Here is a 22184-nt window from a genome sequence, read left to right on the forward strand (position 1 = left end):
ACGAGGGGGTCGCCAGACCCAAGGCTCCCCACTTTTCTGCTCTTGCCTGCGTCAGCACAGAACCTCCTGGGCTTTACCAGTGCAGGGAGGGGACTATGGGAGCTGGGCCATCACCAGGTTTCCCCTTATCTGGCTTTGGGAGGCGAAAGGAGACATGTTTGGAGGCAAGCAGATTTGCAGCGTTTCTGTTGCTGCACGTGGAGCTGTCAGGGCTCTGCCACCCCAACAAATATATACAGACGAGAGCTGGCATCTCAACAGATAACGTGCTTCGCCTCTGTACTCCACGCAGGTGGGGGACAGGTTAGGGTGACCAACCCCTCACAGTCTTTGCTGATGGCCCAACATGTTCAGAGGAGCCGGGCGGGGCTTGTTCCTGGGCAATTTAACTGACGTCTCACCACAGGCGATCTGATGTTCAGACCACCCCTGGCGTGGTCCGTGCACAGACCGGAAGGGAGCAGCCAGGGGTCTGGTGTCTCGGCAGGGGTGTGAAGACTCCGCCCACAAGAGACCATTATTTCATGAATGATGTGCTTTTGGAAAAAGTGTAACTTCTCACCCTGTGATTTGAAAATTCTAACAAGACTACAGACACTTTATCGGTTGTCAGTGTGCCCACGGGCATTCTATCGGAATCTATACTGACAGGTACACAGGTACTTTTGAAGTCTCATTTAACTCACTCACCAGAACACATAATGTTTTAATGCGTTGGGTTTCAGTTGGGAAAATGGAAAAGCTCGGAAGATGGATAGTGGTTTCACGACAATGTGAATGTGCCTAATACTACTGAACTGCACAATTGAGAATGGTTAAAACGGTAAATTTTCTTACCTCTGTTTCCCACAACAAAAAATTTGCATTTATTATTGCTTCATATAAATTGGATTAATACTGTTATCGCTTCATATAAAGTATAATACTGTCATTATAGGCTCATGTAAATTGTATTAACACTGTCATTGGTTCATTAAATTGTATTAATGCTGTTGTTACTTGTTCATATAAACTGTACAAACTGACCCTCAGAGTCACGGGGTATAGCACTCCCAGCTCCAGCCTGTAGTCCAGGGGAGGCAGAATGAGGCCGGGCAGCTGCGCCCCCACAAGAAACAGCTTAGGAGCAAACAGCCCCAAGTCCAACTGTCTGTCTGCATTTGTTAGACGCCATGAATGTTTGGGGTCTGTGAGAAGCGGGATACCAGTGGGGCCCTGGGCTGAGTCATTTTCCCACAGGAGAGGATGGAAAGAACAGAGAGAGATACAGGGAAAAACAGGAAGACAGACCCCTGTGTAAGAGGAAACCCACATCTGCTTCCGTTTCTGGAAAAGAAAAAGGTCAATGTGGAAACTTTTCTGTCTGGACTCCAAACACACGCGGGAAATCGTCCCCTCAGCAAACGCCTCCGCGGACGGAAGGAGGAATCATGGGGTCCCCCGTGTCCCGAGCAGGCCACCCTGTCAGCTCGTCCTGTGAGTCGAGTCCAGTCCCCAAGGCTGACCGAGTACCTGGTTCTGAGCTCGTCGGCCACACATGGCATCATTGCAGCGAGGTGCTGGGAGGGCCCTGCTTTGCCAGCCTCCATCGAGCGGACTTCAATGGCCGCAGCTCAGAGCTGTATCTGCCATGTGGGGTTTTCTGAAGCTTCCGTTCATCACGTGCAATATGAGAATAATTCTACCACTTGCTTTGTGGTGACAGTCACATGATAATTTGAAAAGTCCTTGGTGAACAGCGAAAGTGAAATGAGCACATGTCTTTGAGCAGACGGGGAATATGCGTGTCAGGCCGTGGTTCATAAGCCCCCATGTACAGGAGACACTGGATGGGCTTCCCCAGGGATCTGTTTCCAGCCCCCATCCCTGCCCCATCAGCCCTCCGTCCTGGGGCCACGTGGGAATTATGGCCAAGGGCTCCTGGAGTCAGGTGGTGGCCGGTGAACCTCAGGGAGTGGTGGGTGTCAGAGGAAATGAGACGCCATCACTGAGCTGTGGACGGCAGAAATGTGGAGACACTGGGGTGAGCGGTGTGCAGGGTCAGTGGGTGTTCCGGCTGCACCTGAACAAGGCGTGGTGCAGGGGGAGGGGCCACAGGAGACCCGCTCGCCCACCGTGCATCCCACGGGCGGTCCAGTGCGGCTCAGCAACAGGGGGACACGTGAGCAGAACGTGGCAGACGGTCGGCAGTGCTGGGGGCAGTGAAAGGAGGGAAACAGGTGCCAGGAAGCCAGCGTGGGAGCTGCGATTGGAGGCCTGGCATGGAGGCATGGAGGCGGCAGGGAAGCCTCACTCAGCATCTCTGACACGCGCGTCCCTCCCTCTCAGCTGCCTGTCCGGGTGACTCCTGCTGAGGCAGCACAGCTGAAGACCCTGCGTCTCCGCAGCTGTCATCTGAATGAGAAGCCCTTTCTTTACACATCCATGGCCACACAGAGCTGGCGGAGCCTGTCCCAGGAGGGTGTCCGTGAGCCCGTCCGTGTGCTGTAGGCCAGGCTCCCCCCTCCCCCCCGGGGGGCCTCTATGGGGCCAATACCACCTACAGGCTCTCCACCAGAAGCCTCCATTCTCTCCCAAAAAATTTGTCCTCTGAATGGAATGGCAAATAATTGGGCTCAAAATGACAGGAATTTAAACAGCTTCCCAGCTTGGTAACCCTAAGAACAGACTCAGACTGGCCCATCCTGGTGCAATTTTCTAGCAAAGATACCTCAAATACAAAATGCTTAAGAGAACACAGTTTAAAATTATTGCCCACCAACTACTTCTCACCTACACAGAAGGTGCGTTCGCCAGCCGCTGCAAACGTGCTGAAGTCTCCACTCAGGGCAAGTTGGATCTAGATGTCCCGTGACATGTGACGCGGTCACCAGCGCTTATCAATCTCCTGTTTCCCTCTGCTTTGTCTGCAGGCCCTTTGCCAGGGGCTTCCCAACGCGGTTACCAGCTCATCAGTGAGCACCTACTGTTCGTAGGTGGACACAGGGCTGCAGGGCCGCAGCAGCCCCCCGTCACTCCCCACCACCTCTTCCCCACACACACTTCACCTGGCACTTGCAAACTGAGCTGGACCACTCGCTTCTCCATGACTCGCACTCGCTTTCCAAGCTGCCCCAGAGGACTCCGTGCTGTGGCACCACTGCCCATGAAGCCCTCATGGGCCTGTGTCTAACACAGAGGACTTCCCAGTCCCCACGGCACAATCCCCTCAGGGGTCACGGTTTTCCCAACAGGATGTGGGGTTGCAGGTCCCCTGAGGGCAGGAGCCATGACCTGGCCTGTGTCCCCAGGACTTCCACGTGCCTGTAAGCGAGGTGAGCCTAGAACTGGCTGCCCTACTGAACCTGCTCAGTGTCCGGGTACGAGGCAGAGGGGCACAACCACGCAGGCTGGGAGGGGCCCATCGACGCGTCACATTAGCCGAATGAGAAAAGTAGCAAAGAGCTGCCGAGTGGATGATGCGGCATCTTTGTGCAAAGCTAGCGCTGGCTGAACTAGGGAGGTCCAGGGGGAGCGAGCGAAGACCTGTCTTTTGGAAGGTGCCAAAAGGCAGATCACAGCCTACAACCCGGTACTCACAAGTGTGGCCACCCACCCCCAACAAGGGTCATGAAGCCCAACTCAGCCCCTTGTTCACCAAAGAGCCCTGCTTCTGCCAGCCTTAAATGAGGTTTAATAAAACATCACGTCAGATTTTCACTCCACCCACTGCAGGCACAGCAGGCCTCCAAACCGGCCATGGATGCGGGGATGCCAAGTAGGGTCCTGTCCTGAGGAAGCACCGTCCGTCCGCAGGAGGCTTTGCTCGTAGCCCCATCTTCACCATCAGACTCAGCAGAGGCCCCGGCCCCACTCATGCCATGGCCCCCCACCCTGGGCCTGCACCCCAGGCCCCCAGGCCCCATGCCCCAAGGAGGCCTACGCTCAGACAAGCAGGAATGGAGCTGATCTGCTTCCCGCAGTACATGGGAGGGTGTAAGGATCGGGGGCCCAGAAGCAAGGAATGCTTGCAGGCCCTCAGGGGAGGTGGGGACCAGGCCCCCGCGTCCCTGGTGCCCCGAGCTCCAGGCACCACAGAGGGAGGACGGGGTGTGGGGCACGCACTTCCTGGGAAGGCAGAAGAGTCCCCAGGTTCTAAAACAGGCGATGCCAGCTCATCCGGGGAAGACACACAGCATGCTGCCCTGGAGGGGGACGCTGCTCTGTTTCAAAGAGAGATCCGCTAACACAGGAGGCCTGACCAGTCCCTCAGCTAGGGAGTACTGGCTTCGCTGGCCAAAGAAGGCCCCACACAGAGCCCGTGTTTAGCCTCATCTCCCATCAAACCTGGAATCCTTGAGCCATCCTCAGTGCCAGCGAGCCCAGCCCGCCGAGCGAACCCTGCGTCCCAGCAAGCCACCTTGCTGTGTGACAGGATCACTTCAGCCACACATATGGGGCCTCCATGGAACCAAGCTGATTCCGCCGGTTGGGTTGCAGAAACCTCAGAACCACCCATGGGACAGGCTGACAGCTCCCTGAAGGCAGTACCCAAACCCCAGGTGTCTGAGGACAGTCCCAGCGGGAGTGGTTGAGCTCCTGGACTCGCAGCTCCACATGGCCTTCGCTGGGTGGCAGCCCCCAACCCCCCACCTTGGGCCAGACCCTCCTGGCCTTCACTACCTCATTCAGTAGATAAATTCAAAGCGCACCCATTTGCTCGCCACTCAAGGACAGTCTCCAAAGATGTGTTTTTAAAAGATCCAATTCAAGCGTCAGTCTTCTAATGTCCTGCCAAGGAGACGGGCACTGGCAATACACATCTTAGTTAAAAATACGCGAGACTTTTACTCTAGAAGATCACATCTCCTTTACCCTGCAGAGATAGCCTGACACGTATCTAAAAGTGCACAACAGGGCTGGCGCGGTGGCTCAGGCAGTTAGAGCTCCATGCTCATAATGCCGAAGGCTGCAGGTTCGATTCCCACATGGGCCAATGGGCTGTCAACCACAAGGTTGCCGGTTCGATTCCTTGACTCCCACAAGGGATGGTGGGCTCCGCCCCCTGCAACTAAGATTGAACACGGCACCTTGAGCTGAGCTCCCGGATGGCTCAGCTGGTTGGAGTGCATTCTCTCAACCACAACGTTGCTGGTTTGACTCCCACAAGGGATGGAGGGCTGCGCCCCCCTGCAACTAGCAACAGCAACTGGACCTGGAGCTGAGCTGCGCCCTCCACAACTAAGACTGAAAGGACAACAACTTGACTTGGAAAAAAATCCTGGAAGTACATACACACTGTTCCCCAATCAAGTCCTGTTCCCCTTCCCCAATAAAATCTTAAAAAAAAAAAAAAGTGCACAACACTCTGTAATAATGCGAAATTCTAAATACAAGCTAATAAGGAATTGGTTACATTTTGTTACATTCATACAACTGGTATGTCCATTAAAAGGGTGGAATGTCTTTACACACGTATATAAAAAGTCAAAAATGTAATGCTAGGTTAAAATAATCTCTACAGTGCGTGTATTATGACTCTGTTTCTGTGAAATATGTCCAACTAATTATGCCTGTACCAAAATGCTAACCGTGCTCACCTCAGGGTGGTGGGGCTGTTTATTTGCATGTCGTCTGAGTTTTCTTTTACAAGTATGTTATAAGCAGAAAAGAGTTTTTAATAAAAAAGTTTTACAAAGAGTTTAATAGCACAGGATATGGTTTTGATGGTAGGTTTTTAAAATGCAACAATCCAAATTAGAAATAAACTATGGGTTTGAACATGTAAAGTACATATGTGTAGAAAATTAATAAGAGTAGAGCCTAATTCTATCAAGTAAACGTTCATCACTTATACACAGGTGTGCTGCTGGGACAGTCAGAATGAACAGCTGGAGGGGCGGTGCAGACCCAGGCTGCAGGACGTGCCCCTGGATGCTTCTGGACCGTGTGGTTAGGCTTTGTTTTCCTCTTAATGAGCCGATTCAGCACATTCTCTCTCCCTGTCACTCCCACTCCAGGGGGAACGAGGCTTCAGTCATTTTGTTTTCTGTTCCCACGGTGGAGCAGTGGGAGAGTTTCTGCCCTCTTTTTCCAATTAAAAAAAAAAAGGCAATTCTCCAAACACACAAACTCCCAGGAATTCCGGCAATTAAAGAAGCAAATGGGTCTCGTGAAGGCTCCCCAAGCAGAGGGTGTGAAACCCCTGGGCCCAGGTCTGTAACGGGACACAGCCGAGGCTCACTCAGCAAAGCTGCACCTTTCCTGCCCTCAACCCACAGCCTCGAAGCCCTGGCGTTGCCTGAGGAAAGAGAATAAAACGGGCAGGAAATACAGACACTGAATGTGGCAGCTTAAACAGTTAGACACCCTGAGCACTTTCTGCTATGCAGTGAATCCCCAACTTAAAACCAAACACACCTCCTGCTACTTTTAATGAGGAGCCCAACCAAAGCCGTCACAACCGGATTTTTCCACCTGGTACCTCAAGATTCCGTGAAGGTCTATAACCAACTTCTCAATAAACCTAACTTTTACTTTGAAAAACACCCCTTAACCCCTTAATTGCTTTTCCTGGCAACTCACTGAAATGAAATCACAAGCAATTCCCTCCCACCCCCGCTCCCAATCACGCAACTTCTGCTAAATCAGAAAGTTTACAAATGTGCCTTTTTTACTCTAGAAACCCAAATGTACACCGGAAAGTCCAGAACAGCTAACAGATACATGCAAGTGTACAATATTTATGTTCAGTTGAAAAGTAAACAGTTCCAAGTGCTCTAATTGTCCTGCAAGTCTCTGGGGATGATGAAGACATGAGGCCCCTCTGACACCCTGGGCGGGATGAACCCAGGGCAAGAAGAGCAACTGAAATTCAATTAGGTGTGGTCTCTGCCTCACAAATGCCATCTAATGTCCTCAGGAAACATCCCCTGACTGGGTTCCTGGAGGGAGCAACCCAAATCATTCCTGGCCTGTTGCCTGAGCTCCCAAATGCAGACTGTCTACAACTGTGTTCTTAACGCCGAATGCCCCTCGACCCCCAGCTACCTCGTGATGCTGGGGGACTCCCCTGGGAATAACATGCTTAAAGGCATAAAGAATGAGATTACAGAGAAAATAAATCACTGTGAAAACAATAACCACAATACTAAACCAAATGTGTATACGATAATGTACATTTGTCCCTTGGTATCCGTGGGGGGTACTGGTTCCAGGACGCTCAAGCCCTATGAGTAAAATTGTGTAACATTTGGTTATAGCCTACGCACATCCTCCCACATACTTTAAATCACATCTAGATTATTTATAATTCCCAATACAATGTAAATGCCATGTAACTAGCTGTTATACTGTATTGTTTAGGAAATGACAAGGAAAACAGTCTGTAAATACTGTAGGCTAACTACATAGTACAGGTAAGCAACAATGTAACTTTTAAAAAAAATATTTTGATCTGCAGTTGGAAGAATCTGTGGACCTGGAACCCACTGACATATGTGCGTTCTTACTAATACATTAAATAACAATCTGCAACACTGTTTTAAAGTAATGATTTATTGTACGTGATATTCAAGATATCTGGCTACCACTACTTCATGTTGTGAAAATGTCTGTGATTTCTATTGGTAACTAATTCCTGGTCCTGCTAATCGTACTGTGCAGTGCCATTTACAATCCTAATGTGTTCATGTCCCCCTGTCGCACCAGAAGCCCCTCAAGAGCACTGAGCGCTGTTTCGCATTTCAACGTCGATACACCAGGCGCGGCTCACAGCTGGGGTCACTGAAAGTTTCTTACCATGATAAGAGATGATTTTTTAAAAAGTTTTTTACATTTGTTTTCAAAAAATTGATTAATGAAAAAGTCAAACTTTCTTACATATTAAAATGGCTGAATTTTGTAAATAAAGCTGGAGACGAGCCCAGGTGACCTCATCCAGGGCAAAGGCTCAGACCAGGGAGAGTCAGGTTTGAATCTTCTTCTTCTCCTGTGTTAACAGCATTACTGAGATTTAGTTTATATACCATGAAGTTCACCCATGTAAGCAGAATAATTCAACAGTTATTAGCACATTTACAGAGCTGTGCAACCAGCACCACTGTCAAATTCCAGAACACGTCCATCATTCAAGAAGGAAACGTACCTCCCAACCCCCCTCCCTTCCCGTCACGACAAATCTGCTCCTGTCTGTGGATATGCCCATTTAGGACGTTTCACTGTTTAGCACAGTTCTGTTCTGCAGTCTCCATGGACACCAAATTACTGAGCACTGAACCATGGCTCCTGGAGAGACACAGGGTTAGCTTTCTGCAAGCCTCTGCTTACATGTTCATCTACCCACGACGACACAAACTTGTACCATGTATGGCTAAAGACAATCAATTCTTTAGTATGTGTTATTGATTCATTAACATTGACTCACAGCCATGAGCATTATTCTGTGTAATCACATGCATCTTGTGCTCAGGAAAACTTGTCAGTACTCCAGCCCTGTGCTTGGGGGTCCTTTTAAACAGTGAAATCACAAATAAAAGCACAGAATTCTGGGAAGATGGTGAAGCAGGAAGCACCAGGAATCTCTTCCCCGACATGGACAACACGTGCAGGGGTTGGATTTATCTGATATAACTATTTTGGAACTCTGGAGTCTGTTGAAGACTTGCAATGTCCAGGGGAAGAACCGGACAGTAATTGTAGTCACTTTTGGTCAGTTTCAGTTTTTACCACAGTAGCAGCTACCTGTCCCCTCACCCAGCTGTGGAAGGCAGCCATGCACGTGTCCTGGAGCAGCTTGCAGGAACGGGGTGCAAAAGGGACCCTGTTCTCCAAGTATCAGGGACCTGTGCTGTGATTACTGCCCGCTGCTTCTGATCACAGAGGTGCAAAGAAGCACGAGGCCACACACACAAAAAGAATCTGTCCCTGAAAAACACTTAATGGCAGAGATATCAACAAAGACTTTAAAACAATGGTCCAAAGGTGCACAAAGAACTAAAGGAAGTTGTGGAGAAAGTCAAGAACACAACATTTGAGCAAAATGGAAGTATCAGTAAAGAGACAGAAAACCTAAAAAGAAATCCAAAAGAAATTCTGGAGCTGAAAACTATAATCACTGAAATGAAAATTTCACCACAGGGATTCAAACAGATTTGAGCTGAAGAAAGAACGAGTGAACTTGAAGACAGGACAATGGAAATCATCAAAGCTGAGGGACAGAAAGTAAAAAATTGAAAATGAAACAAACAGAGCTTCAGGGATCTGTGGAAAATCAAGAGGAACAACACACGAATTGTGGGAGTCCCAAAAGGAGCAGAGAGAGAAAAATGGGCAAAGAGACTGAGGAATATGGCTGAAAACATTCAAAAACTGAAGACTAACCCAAGAAACTCAACAAATTCCAAGTGCGATGAACTCAGAGACCCACACCGAGACACATTATAACCAAGCTTTCAAAAAGACAAAGACAAAGGGAGAATCTTGAAAGCAGTGAGAGAGAAGCAATTGGTCACGTACAAGGGATCCTTGGTAAAACTGTCCTTTTCTCATCAGACACTTAGGAGGCCAGAAGAAAGTGGGCCATACATTCAAAATGTGAAAAGAAAAAGCTGTCAGCCATGAATCCTACATCCAGCAAAACTTTCCCTCAAAATTAGGTGAGAAATCAGACATTCCCAGACAGACAAAGCTGAGGAATCTGTACCACTGGACCTGCCCTGCAAGAGATGCTCAAGAGAGTCCTGTAGGTGACAGGAGAGGACTTAGACAGTAACTGGAAGCCAACTGGAGAAATAAAGATCTCAGTAAAGGCAAATACCTGGGCAATTACAAAAGTCAGTATTACGGTAACAGTGGTTAGGAAGGGCACTTTTTGTCGTCTACGTGATTTAAGAAATTAGAAAAGTTAAAGAAACAAACAATTATTATTCTCAAATCTAGAATTACTGTAACTTTGGTTTGTACTCTGTTTCCCCGAAAATAAGACCTAGCTGCACAATCAGCTCTAATGCGTCTTTTGGAGCAATAATTAATATAAGACCCAGAATTATTTTACTAAAATATGTAAGTATATACTAAAATACATAAGACCGGGTCTTATATTAATTTTTATCCCAAAAGACGCATTAGAGCTGATTGTCTGGCTAGGTCATATTTTCGGGGAAACAGGGTATTTAAGCCTGAAAACACCCCTCCAAAGGTGCTGTTCTCCCATTTTATAGATGAGAACATGGGGCTCATTGCTCATGGAGCCAACGAGAAGGTGCTGGAGGGAAGGTCTGAACTTAGGTAACCCAAGCTCCTGGCTGTCATGTGACAGAGAAAGGCAGGGGCTGGAAGCAACAGGCTCACGCTGAAAACAAGAGGGTGAGAAACCGTCAGCCAGGTCGCTGAACTTTGGGATTCTTCCCGGATGGCACGGGAAGGAAGGGATGTCACTGAGTCACTAGAGAGGGCAAGGGTGAAGGGCCTCGCTGGAAGGGACCACGTGGTCTGAGCTGTCCATGGTGACCCAATGAAGTCCCCCTTGCAAACACACAAACCTGGAGCTTCCTGTGTCCCCTCAGATTCAGTGAGTCCACAACACAGGGTGCCAAGTGTCACTAGTACGGCCTCTCCAAGGGCAAAGAGCACCTTCTGTCGCACCCCACACGCAATGGAGACTGCTTTCCTGCAGCACAGGTGATAGGGCCCCGACGAGCAAATGCCGTGAGCTGGGGTGGCTAGGGCAGAGCTGCAGACGCAGGATCGGGGCAGGGGACAAGGCAGCCCTGAGAGCGATTAATAAATGTAAAGGACATCGGGCAGAGGGGACTCGAGCTCACTGGGGCCAGGCCCTCCCGAGAGGGTGGCGAGTGAACACATGCCCACGTGACGGGAGGGCAGCAGGGGATGCGGAAAAGAACGGGGGACACGGGAAGCTACAGCGCAGGCCTCTGTGAGGAAGTCACAGCTGTGTCGATGTCTCAGTGGCATCGGCAGGACAGCTAGGCTCAGCTGGCAAGGCAGATGCAAAGCTCTCTGATCTTGTGCCAGACAACAGTCTAAAGCGAGGTCCGGGACCAGCCGTTATCTCTCCGCACTTTCCCTGCCATCAGCACAAACAAGAGGACAGCAGTGGCCAGCACGCAGAGCGCTGACCACTGTCCAGACCACCTGGGCACCCTGTGGAAGCCGCTCACGCCCCTCACCGGGACTTGCCAGGTGAGTGGGTGATGGACAGCAGGCCCGCCTGCACGCACTTCCCCGGCTGGGCCCGTCTCCCACGTTCCCGAGGGCCTTGCACCTGGACGTCACTGCAGCTATTTCTAGTCCCTGCTCAGGCTGTCCCTCTGCAAAACCACCCTGCTCGTCCAGAGAGACTGAGACCTTTGTCCCTCCTCCCATCAGTGACTACGGTACTGTGACTGCTGCTGTGCAGTGTCCCCACGGCCATTGTGCTCCTGGAGGGCCAGCGGGGGCAGGAGGGACAGTCATAACCACGTCAATCAAAATACCATTTTCTGAACATCCAGCTTCACCTCGGTGGTTCTTTCCTTCAGTACAGCTGACCCTTGAATAACATGGGTTTGAACGTGTATGCGGACTAACTTCAATAAATACCTGTGTGTTTCTGATCCGCGGTTGGGAGTCCGCGGATGTGGGGGGCCGACTATGCACTGATCTCGCCACCAGATGTGGGGACTTGAGCACCCGATTTGGGTACCTGTGGGGGGTCCTGGAACCCACTCCCGTGGGTGCCCATGGACAACTTAAGGTTTTGGGGAGTCAAACTATACATGGCTTTTCGACTGTATGGGGGGGGGTCAGCACCCGTAAGCCCCCTGTTGTTCAAGGGTCAACTGTGTTATTTTGAAACGTGAAGGATTTCCAAATTTGGAGATGAGAAAACAAGTCTTGAATGCGGCTCTGAGCAGCTCAGGGCCCCACTGTGCCACAACAGCAGGGCACCCCTCCTTTCAGTCAGGAACCTACTTTGTCACTCACTTGTTCTCACGTAAGATGACGCTGTTGCTACTTAGAGCGCACTGGACATCAGAGCCAACGTCAACCAAATGAAGAATTTAAAGCTAACATGTTTTTCCAACCGTGAGAAGACAGTGCAAAACTTACTGGCATTTTTGGGTTACTGAATTAACCTTCTTGTAGTTAAAATACTGAAAGGATCAATATTTATTTTTCTTCAGTACCGAAAAATCACAAGTCAACACTATCTAAGTGGAAAATCAGTGAGGTATTTGTAAGCCCTCCTGAGAGGTTCATGCTGACCAAGCAAACGTTCCTGTCTCTACCCTCATCACAGGCGACACCAGAACCGTGAGGCTCTGCTGGCAAAACCGCAAACGCAGGCACTGAGCGCGAGCACGCCCGGCCCACTCGGTAGGTACCTCGTTTCTGGATGAAGACCCTGAGCAGAGGGTTTGCGCTCGACACGGCCTTGCAGAAGTTGTCATCGTTGTTGATGGGCAGTAGGTCGCCGTGCACGTCCGCGTAGCCGATGGTCACCTCGGTGCTGGCGATGTGGTGGGTGTGCACGACCAGCTGGTAGAAGTCTTCGAACTTCCCTGGCTTTTGTCGGTCTAAGGAGAACCTTCGGAACTCAGCCCCAAACTACAACGCAAGACATGGGGTTGAGTGAGCAGCGGGGATGGCCACCAGAGACAAAGTGTGTCCTGAGCCCACACGGCCCAGGACACAGCAGCGACCAGCGTCCCCGTCCTCACGGAGCTTACGCCAGCACACCAGAGACCAGCAGTGAGAGCACAGCTCACTCAGCACATCCTGAGGTCAGGACAGTTCATGGGGAGCAAGGTCACAGGCAATTGTAAGCACCTGCTGAGGGCCCTAGGGCAGATGTCCAAAGCACCCTGAGGCACATCGCACACCCAGAGACAGGATAGTAGCAAGGACATCAGAACTTCCGACTTTTTGCTGAGGGCAAGGAAAGTGCTGGAACAATTTAACTGTTTTTCCCCCAAAATAAGACCAGGTCTTATCCTAATTTTTGCTCCAAAAGATGCATTACAGCTTATGTTCAGGAGATGTCATCCTGAAAAAATCATGTTACGGCTTATTTTCCGGTTAGGTCTTATTTTTGGAGAAACACAGTAAGCAAGGAAAAAACTTGATTATGATTTGCATTTAAAAAGGACCAAATAGTGGCACTTCAAAAGGATCAACGTGTAAGCAAAACACACAAAGCTCAAAGGAACCTGGAAACAGGGAACTTCACGGATGTCAGGGAGACCAGAGCCTGGGCTCTGAACTGCCCCAAACACAGAGCTGGACTCTCCAAAAACGCAGTGCTCTCTTCCTGCTTTGGGGAATGCTCAGCCCTGGCCCAGATGCACACGGAGTTCCCTCCAGAGCCCTAGACCTCCTGTGACGAGAGTATCCTTGGTCACCGCCCACGGGCTGAGCTGTTCAGAGACCAAGGACACAGCTTGTTTGTCTGGCTCAGGACCCACTGTTGTTTCCCCAACTGGCAACAGGGACCTTACTCACCAGGAAGGAGAGATGCTGTGCTTGTCAGTGGAAGTAAAAACAATTCTATTGGTTCCAAAATACACATAAATGAAATGCTTAATGTTTACACATATCTAGTCACTATATCCTCTGCACATTATGCCAGTCAGTCAAGGGCAAGTCAACTCAAACCAGGCTGGCGTGGCCTTCAGCTCAGGGCAGGCAGCCGAGTTCTGAGTTCTGGAGTCAGCAGCCCAGGAGTTCGCATCTTTGACGAATCCCCAGGAGAAGCTGATGCTGTGGGCTTGGGGACTGCACAAACCAAACCATCGGTTTAAGGGAATTAGTCTCCAGACCTCAACTTGCACAGAGCTCTGAGAACCAGTCTCCTGCCCCTTTTCAAAAGCAAAGGAAACAAAGTCCTCACCCTGCCTGCAATGCCCTGGGCACACAACCTAGGACAAGGCAAAGTACTGCTTTGGGAAAAGCCACTTAGACGGCTCCCCACAGTTCCTGAAGCCTGCCTGCCGCTAAGGGGAGAGGGCGTGTGCGCGCGCCACACATCAGAGCCCCCTACGATTTCAGATAAGCAGCATTTTCCTTCTGTGCGTTTATCACAAATGTGCACCACTGGCTGGCCCACACGACTGCAGAACTTTTCAAGACACAAGAGATCAAGGCTACAAATGAGTTGAGTGTGACTATTTTCAGATTCGGTTATCCAGTCACATCATGTATGTTAATTTCAATGACAGTCAACTGTCTCCTTTCCCATGTCATGTATCTAATACAGTGGTACCTCGGTTTTCCAACGTAATCCATTCCTGAAGAAATGTTCAAAAACAGCCGACAGCTAGGCCTCAGGATCTTGCATTCAGCAGAAGCTGTGTGACATTTTCGACTTCCGAGGCATGTCAGAAAACCGAAGCATTTACTTCCAGGTTTACGGCGTTCGTAAACCGAAATGTTCGTCAACAGAGATGTTCGAAAACCGTGGTACTACTGTACATGCTCACTCCCACAGCAATTCGTTTTTAATCAGTATGTGCCTTCTGCACTACAACTAAAGAGTTTAATCACGCATAATAAAACTAGCAAGTGTTTCTGACTTTAAATACACTTCATAGCTGAATATTCCCCCAAACAGGCACAATGCACTCTTTTTCATATGAGGGACACAGGCCCCCCTCTGCTCTTCCTCACACGTCTGCTAGGCCTATGTCACATCCTGCAACTGTGGTAATGACCAACGGCGATATTCTTGTCACAACTGCATTTGCCATTTGATCTAAGATGCACCTCAATTTGTTTCTCAGTTCTTTTCATAATTTTCCTGAAAATATGCCTTACCATGTTAATTTTTCAAGTTTATTTTAAATTTAAGTTCAGTTGGCATACAATCTCATATTGGTTATTTCAGTTTGAGGCACGCAAGCTAGTGATTGGAAATCAAAACGAATTCAGACTTTTTCCTGACACAAAGCACTTCTGTTGCTTGTTAATGAGGTCGGCTCTGTCAGTCAAGCCATGTAGGGAACAGGCCAGATGAGCTCCAAAGCTAGGAGCAAGGTGTGAAATATGATATGCTACAAGCATATTTCCTAATTTTTTTTGTACCAAAATATGCACAACATAAAATTTACCATCTCAACCATTCCTTTAAAGTGTTCTTTTTTTTTTTCCATATACAGTTGACATTCAACATTATATTTAGTTTCAGATATACAGCGTGGTGGTTAGTCATTTATGTAACTTCTGTGTGAGTCCCCCCACCCTGAGTAGTCTAGCCCCATCTGACAGCACACAGTTATTACCATGTTATAGACTATATTCCCTGTGCTGTATTTCACAGCCCCATCACTACTGTGTAATAACCAATTTGTGCTTCTTAATGCCTCCATCTTTTTCACCCAACCCCCGCCCCAGCCCCTTCCCACCCGGCAACCATCAGTTTGTTCTCTGTATTTATGAGTTTGTTTCTGTTTTGTTTGTTCATTTATTTTGTTTTTTAGATTCCACATATAAGAGAGATCATGTGGTATTTGTCTTTCTCATTTTGACTTATTTCACTCAGCATAATACCCTCTATGTAGATCCATCCATGTTATCACAAATGGTAACATTCCTTTTTTTTTTTTAGGGTCAGGTAATATTGCAGTGTGTGTGTGTGTGTGTGTGTGTGTGTGTGTGTGTGTACACAATTTCTTTATCCATTTGTCTATCAATGGGTGACACTTAGGTTGCTTCCATATCTTGGCTACTGCATATGAAACATCTTTTCTCTCTTGTTATAGCCTTTATTTTAAAGTCTATTATTTCTGGTATGTGTTTCCATTTTCACATTTCCAGCGTTGTCACATCATATTATTTAAAATGTCATCTAAACAGATAAAAATACCTAGGAATAAATGTAACAAAAGAAGTGAGAACATTTGTACGCTGAGAACTACAGAGTACAGAACATTGTTGAAAAATGAAAGGCAACCTAAATGGTGTGAGTGCATTTGCGGACATCTGAGCAGGATAAACCAAAACAGAACAGCCTTTCATGCATGAAGTAAGCCTGTCAAAATATTGGCCATCTCACTCTTTGTTTCTAATATACTAACTACAGTTATCCAGTAAGTCCCCTTTTCCAAGTACTTTCCTCCAAGTTACCAGCAGATGTCTTCAGGGAATAGATAGGACCACTGAAGGCCTTGAAACCAGGACAGGTATTTGATGTTCATGGATGGGAAGACTTAATATTGTGAAGCTGGAATGCTCCCCAGCTTGATCACAGATTCAATTCAACCCTGATGAAAATCCTAGCTGGTTTTTTGTAATAATTGGCAAGCTGTTCCTAAAATTTTTACAGAAATGCAAGGGATCCCAAAAATTCAGAAGATTCTTGAAAAAGAAGAACAGAGTTGGAGGACTCACACTTTTCAATTTCGAAACTGCAGTGTAGTGATGGCATAAATAGACACATCATCACTAGATTAGATTTGGGAGTCCATAAAAGAAAAAGCTTACATTTGTGACCAATTGATTTTTGATAAGAATGCCTGGAAAACTCAATTGTGGAAAAGAACAAGTCTTCTTAACAACTGGTGCTGGCTTGATACCTACATGCAAAACAATGAGGTTGGATTTCTACCTCATGTCATAAACCAAACATGGTGAATCCTTATGACTGCACATTATTTGGCAGGAACAAGGAATGAAGCAGTGACACAGGCCACGACCAAGATGAATCGTGAAAACGTCACGCTGAGTGAAAGAGACTCGACACACAGGACCGCATGTTGTATCACTCTATTGTTATGAAATGTACAGAGCAGGCAAATCCACAGAGAAAGGAGACTAGTGGTTGCCAGGGGCGGCGGTAGGAAGGCATTGAGAACGAGTGCTAATGGGAACGGAGTCTCCTTTTGGGGTAAAGGAAATCTCTACAATTAGACCATGGCCACGACCACACAACTTGTGACGGTACCAAAAACTACTGAGTTTACACTCCAAAGGGATGATTTTTATTTTATGTCAGTTAGAGCTCACAGACCTATTTCTTTTTCCATTTTTCACCTTAAAGAATAATTTTTTTCAATAGCCAATTGAAGGCTGACTGAAGGCCATCATCAGAAACACAGGAACCCCAGCAGGTGGGCAGGTAGGTGGAGGGGCTGCTGTGTCTCCAGGCAGACCAGTACCCCGAGGACCAAGGGCACAACCCTCAGCTGTCAGCACACATCAGTCAGAAGGCGACGACTGAAGGACTTGGGAAGGCCCCCCACTACCGCTGGTCCTTGCATAGGACAAACAGAAAGTGACAGTAGTGCTAGCTGGCAGGGCAAGCTTTTCCAGTTCAAATTGGTCCCACAGTGTAAGGAGGTCAGAGGAAAGGCGCGCCGAGCAGGGTACAAGGTGCCTTCTCTCACACTCCCATCTCCGCCCTGACCCCAAAGTGCAAAAGGGCCTCAGTCCCTCTGGTCCAAGTCTGGAACTAAAACTTCACATGACTATTTCTGAGGCCCAAGGCTCTAGCAATAGAAACCTGTGTTCATCATTCAGTGTCATGTGACGCCAGGAATAATTTATTACCATGATCATTTCTTATTTCCAGGTTAAAAATACTAAGGATGTAAACTTTTCTTTTCCTTGCTACCACCTCAGGAGGTCTCTCTCCACTTACCCATATGTTCAAGCAAATCTACTTTGGAAAGGCTTGGTCTGTGCACGTCAGGTCTGACCCACTGTCTTCACGCCCACGACTACCTCCAAGCTGCCACACTGTACGTGTGGACTCAGAGAGGACACACCTGTCCAGGGCCCGGGAGATCCTGGATTTCAGGCTGGAAATAGCCTGGTGCCCCACCAGCACATGACGCTGCTGCCACTCCTAGCCAGCCCGAAAGTCCATCTTCCATTTGAAAAATGGTCTCCAGGTTTCCTCTGAAACTCACTCACATACAAATGATAAAACGGCAGGCACATGTGTGGTGATTAAGATGCAGACGTGCCCAGTGCCAGCCCCAAGGAGGCTGCAGGGCCACTTCTGAGTTAGCCGGAGCAGCCGCCATCATCCTGACCCACTGATATCAAAGGGGAGAGGAGGGAAATCATAAATAGTATTTTCTTGTTACTTATGTCCTTTCACTGTTGTCTTTGGAACTAGGGAGGGCTCTGAGGTCCTGAACATGTGATGTCCCTTGATGACCTAAAGGTGGGTTGGGAGCACCAACCAATCACTGTTTCTGTCACTTGAGGAACAGGCGAGAACTAAACACTCGCACGTGGTTGTATTTCTAACAGCTACTTGGGGACAGAAGACACACACACATCATTTGTAATCTCAAACCTCTTGGGAGAGATGAACTGTCCTCTTCATGAAGGTACACAGCCAAAACTAAAAGCAACAGGTGAAATCACTCGCAGTCAACATTGCCACAGTGTTGGGCACAAGTGTCCTCAGGTCACCTCCCCCTTCACGCTGATTTTCACAGAAAAACGGAATCAAACCAGAGGAGTAAAGACCTCCAACTCTGAGTTTATATCCTCCTCTGTCACTTCCTCGAATTACTCTGGTGTTTTCAAAAAAGCATTCTTTCTTCTGCACACAAAGGTCAGAAAAGCTGAGCACATGTGTCTGTGGACACGGCCTGGAGAAACGAGGAGGATTCATGATGGAAAAAAAAGAAACCAGGAAGAAAAACAAGGTCTAGTGTCTGGAATGACACTTAAGGGGCCATCTGGAGCCCAGAGCTCACCTGTCCGGGGGCCGTTTCAGTCCCACCTGGGCCAGCTCTTTCTGGTTTGAGTAGGAATAGAACCACACAGCTCAAAATTCAAAAGCTTGTCAGTTAAGACCCCCAGCGCCCTCCCCACAGGAACCCGCGTTGCACATGAAACTACAGACGTGAGCTGTGTACATATCTGTACATCCACTTCTCTACACGACCAGTAGCACGCTGTCCTTACCGCTCTACTCTGCGTTTTTCACTGATCTGCTAATTTTTGAAAACATCCTTTTGCTGGATGCTGCTGTTCCTGGGGGGAAGGTATCTTGGACTCACAGATGCTCTAAACTTGAGAAAGGTTAAGTCATCTGGCTCCTGGTGACTCACCAGGCAAGGCCACTGGAGCCAGGCACTAAGGAAGAGCCCTTACCAGTTAACATCTGCTTAGTAAGTGGGTCATTCTACGATACCTCCCCAACCCCAAGAAGCGGACACCTCCCCAACCCGAAGAAGCTACAATATTTAATTACCCTTTGAGCAGCTGCCACAGCTCACAGCTGGACCAGCCAGTGAGAGCAGCCTGCAGGCTCCAGCCAGGTGCACCCTTGGTATACAGCAAGTACTCAAATCTTTATTGAATCAACCACTTAAATTTCTGTTCACCGGTTTCAAATAGAAGTCTATAATTTAAACAGATTAGCATTGGCTGACAGTTACAAAACAGGAAGTCAGGAGACGTGAGCATGGCGTCAGGCACCGGCACCTGCCTTCACCTTCTCTGCTCTGCATCCATCTGCCTGGCCCTGTCAATCTGAAGTAAATGCCATGTGTCAGCACCAAGGTGAAGATGTTTTCACAGGCACAGCCAAGAAGGCAGCATTTCAGTGAGTCTTTGTGAACAGAAGAGTGAACGGGCCACCTGGGGATCTTTAAACTTATAAACCACACTGTCTGCAGGAAGCTAGCAGGGCACTGGCTGTGACTTCATTTGATACGTCACCGCTCCACCGTAAGTGCCAGTTTGAAAGACACAAAGGCTTACATGGTCTCAATGAAACTCAGTGGCTACCTGAAGGTGCTGGGAGTTTTCTTGGAAAAAAAAAAGGTTGTTTCCAAATGACTTTCCCAAGAAGGAAGTGTAATCATCTGAGATACCAAGAACAACCAAAGCACCATTACACTTGTACAAAGGTGTCGTGTTAAGTGACATGTGTCTCCTTACTTGAACTCACTTCTTCACACTGCCAAGAAGGAACTTACTGAACATATGCTTTCCAACACTGGCCTTTGCTGGCCTTTACGGTTGTAAAAGAAAAGTGTGATCTTCATGTCACCCCCACTGACCTTGGCATGCAGAAGGCGCTCTGAAGACATTTGCTGAAGGAATGGTGAGTGCAAGGTGTGACCATGCTTTCACTCCTGCTCACATTTTACCGAACGGCTCTAAGCACCAGCACTATTCTACACACTGGGCAACTGAGTGAACAAAACAGAAAATCGCTTGTCCTCAGTAGGCAGAGCCTAGTGTGGAAGACAGAGTGAGCGGTAAAGGCTATGAATACCTAATCATACAGGAAGAAGGTGGTAAGTGCCTGGGGAAAGGGAAGGGGCAGGGCCACAGGCCATCCCCGCACAGGGCCACCTGGGTCTCCTTGCATGTCCTGGATGGCGGCCTCCGCACTACTGCTCTGGGGCTTAGGGGACTGGCCTGTTACCTCACCTGCAGCCCCAGGCGTGAGGTTTCAGGAAACCGCCTGCCAAACGGCCACAAAGCTGGTCCTGACTCCCCACAGAATTCCTGGGGTTGCAGTATTTTATTGAAAAAGTCCTCAGGGCCAGAGTCCTTCCAGCTGTCCTGAAACTGCCCTCATCTCAAGGGGCCAAGGAGGGTGCTGGACACTTCAATCTTCCTGTTCCGATACCCACCGACTGCTCCCTGACACGGCCTGGGCACTGGATTCCTGGGGTCGCATCCTGGTTGTCAAAGGCTGTGCTTATCTCCCGAGGGGTGTTCAGGGGCCTGCGACACCCTCCACACATGGACTCCCCGGGAACTGAAGTCTGTCTTACAACGCAGGCCTCAAGTGACGCACACTCATGACTCTGGGGACAAGGATCCCTCGCTGCTGCTAGGACGGCCTGGGGCTCCCCACCTGGAGGCCCAGAAGCCCCGCCCCTAAGCGCCACCGCCCCCACCAAGGCCGAGCCCCAACAGAGGCTCCCGCCCACGGGGTGACTGTGTGCGGCCCCAGCTCCAGCCTGTCAGGTGAGAGCAACCGTAGTGGGTCATCAGAAGCACAGGCATTCCGATGGAAAATGTTCATCAAAATATTTACAACAGTAGAAAATGGAAACAGTAAAAGCTCACCAAACAGACGGGCTCATTCCCGGGGTGAAATACGATGAAGCCAACACAGCTAATGCCTCAGGAAGACTGTACAGGACAGGAAGTGACAGCTGTGTCTTGGACACGGGGCTGAATCTACCGTGTGATCCCAAGTAGGTCGACAAATGCTTGGGTGCAGCAGAGCAGCCCAGGGGGGCACCGGGCGGGAGGCAGGGGCGTCTGGGGCTGGGCCCAGGCTCCGTTCCACGGGCCCAGCTCCCTACCCAGCAGTCACGCTATGGGCGGTTTTCAGGATTCATTCATTCAACACAAGTTTACAGGCAGGGCCATGTGCTAATTTGGGTGTCTTCATGGGGCTGATGGTTTGAAAGCCCGATGGTGAACAGCAATCATACGTGCAAATGTGCAATTAGGAACGGAGAGACGGCAGGACAAGGCAGGATTCTAAGGACAGACAGAGACTGGGAGCAGTTCCCCCACAGCAGCGCAGAGGGCAATGGCCACACTAGCAGGGTCTCACTGTGCCTCCGGGTCGTCAGGTGCTAGTGACGGATGGTTCTGTGGGCTGTTAGCTCTGATGTTTCTCTCTTCCTGGATCACAACAGTCAGATGAAGAGGACTCTCCCTCTCACCGGGGGGTGGGGGTCACATGGCCCTCTCTGAACAAATCACTGCAGAGAATGGACTCCCTTGAGACCGTCAGAGCCCTGCAACCTCAAGCAGGGTCGGGGCTTCTGTCAGAAAGGGGGCTGGAGCCAATCAGAAAAGATGTAAGGAGCGTGCATTTGTAGGTCAATGCAAGCACCTTGTGACGGCTTTGGGACAGGGCCAAGGATCATGTATGCACACGCACGCCACAGAGAAAACTGTAGAATGACCTCCCTTTAGGGGATGACCAGGAAGCACAGGCTGCCACCTAACAAGGCACCTGCATCTGTCGGAGCGTGGGACCGTGTCAGGGGATGACTTCCGTGCTGAGACGTTAGGACAGTTTAACATCGGGCCACAGACCTGTGAGTCAGACAGGGTGGGGCTCACAGCAGGGCTGGCCCCTTCCTGTGCCCATCCACCCACCCCGAGGCAGAGTGATGATGGCACAGCCGTAAGCACCTGCAGAACTGCTCAGACAAGCCCCACGTCCTGCAAGAGGCTTCCCGGTCCACCGCCTATGGTCACCG

The 22184-nt window shown here is 49.2% G+C and overlaps 1 protein-coding gene across 2 annotated transcripts in view; it reads right to left on the reverse strand.

The window, feature by feature from the left end:
- The window catches only part of PARD6G (par-6 family cell polarity regulator gamma), a 54883-nt gene that overhangs the window by 24925 nt on the left and 7774 nt on the right, over positions 1-22184 (reverse strand). For both annotated transcript variants that reach the window (XM_019716016.3, XM_074339780.2), the window contains one exon: positions 12366-12588. In XM_019716016.3, the coding sequence (XP_019571575.1) occupies positions 12366-12588 (223 nt within the window). The remainder of the gene's footprint in view (positions 1-12365; positions 12589-22184) is intronic.

This window comes from Rhinolophus sinicus, chromosome 4, assembly GCF_057876585.1.
Source record: "Rhinolophus sinicus isolate RSI-liver-muscle chromosome 4, RSI-T2T, whole genome shotgun sequence".
NCBI classification, from domain to species: Eukaryota; Metazoa; Chordata; class Mammalia; order Chiroptera; family Rhinolophidae; genus Rhinolophus; species Rhinolophus sinicus.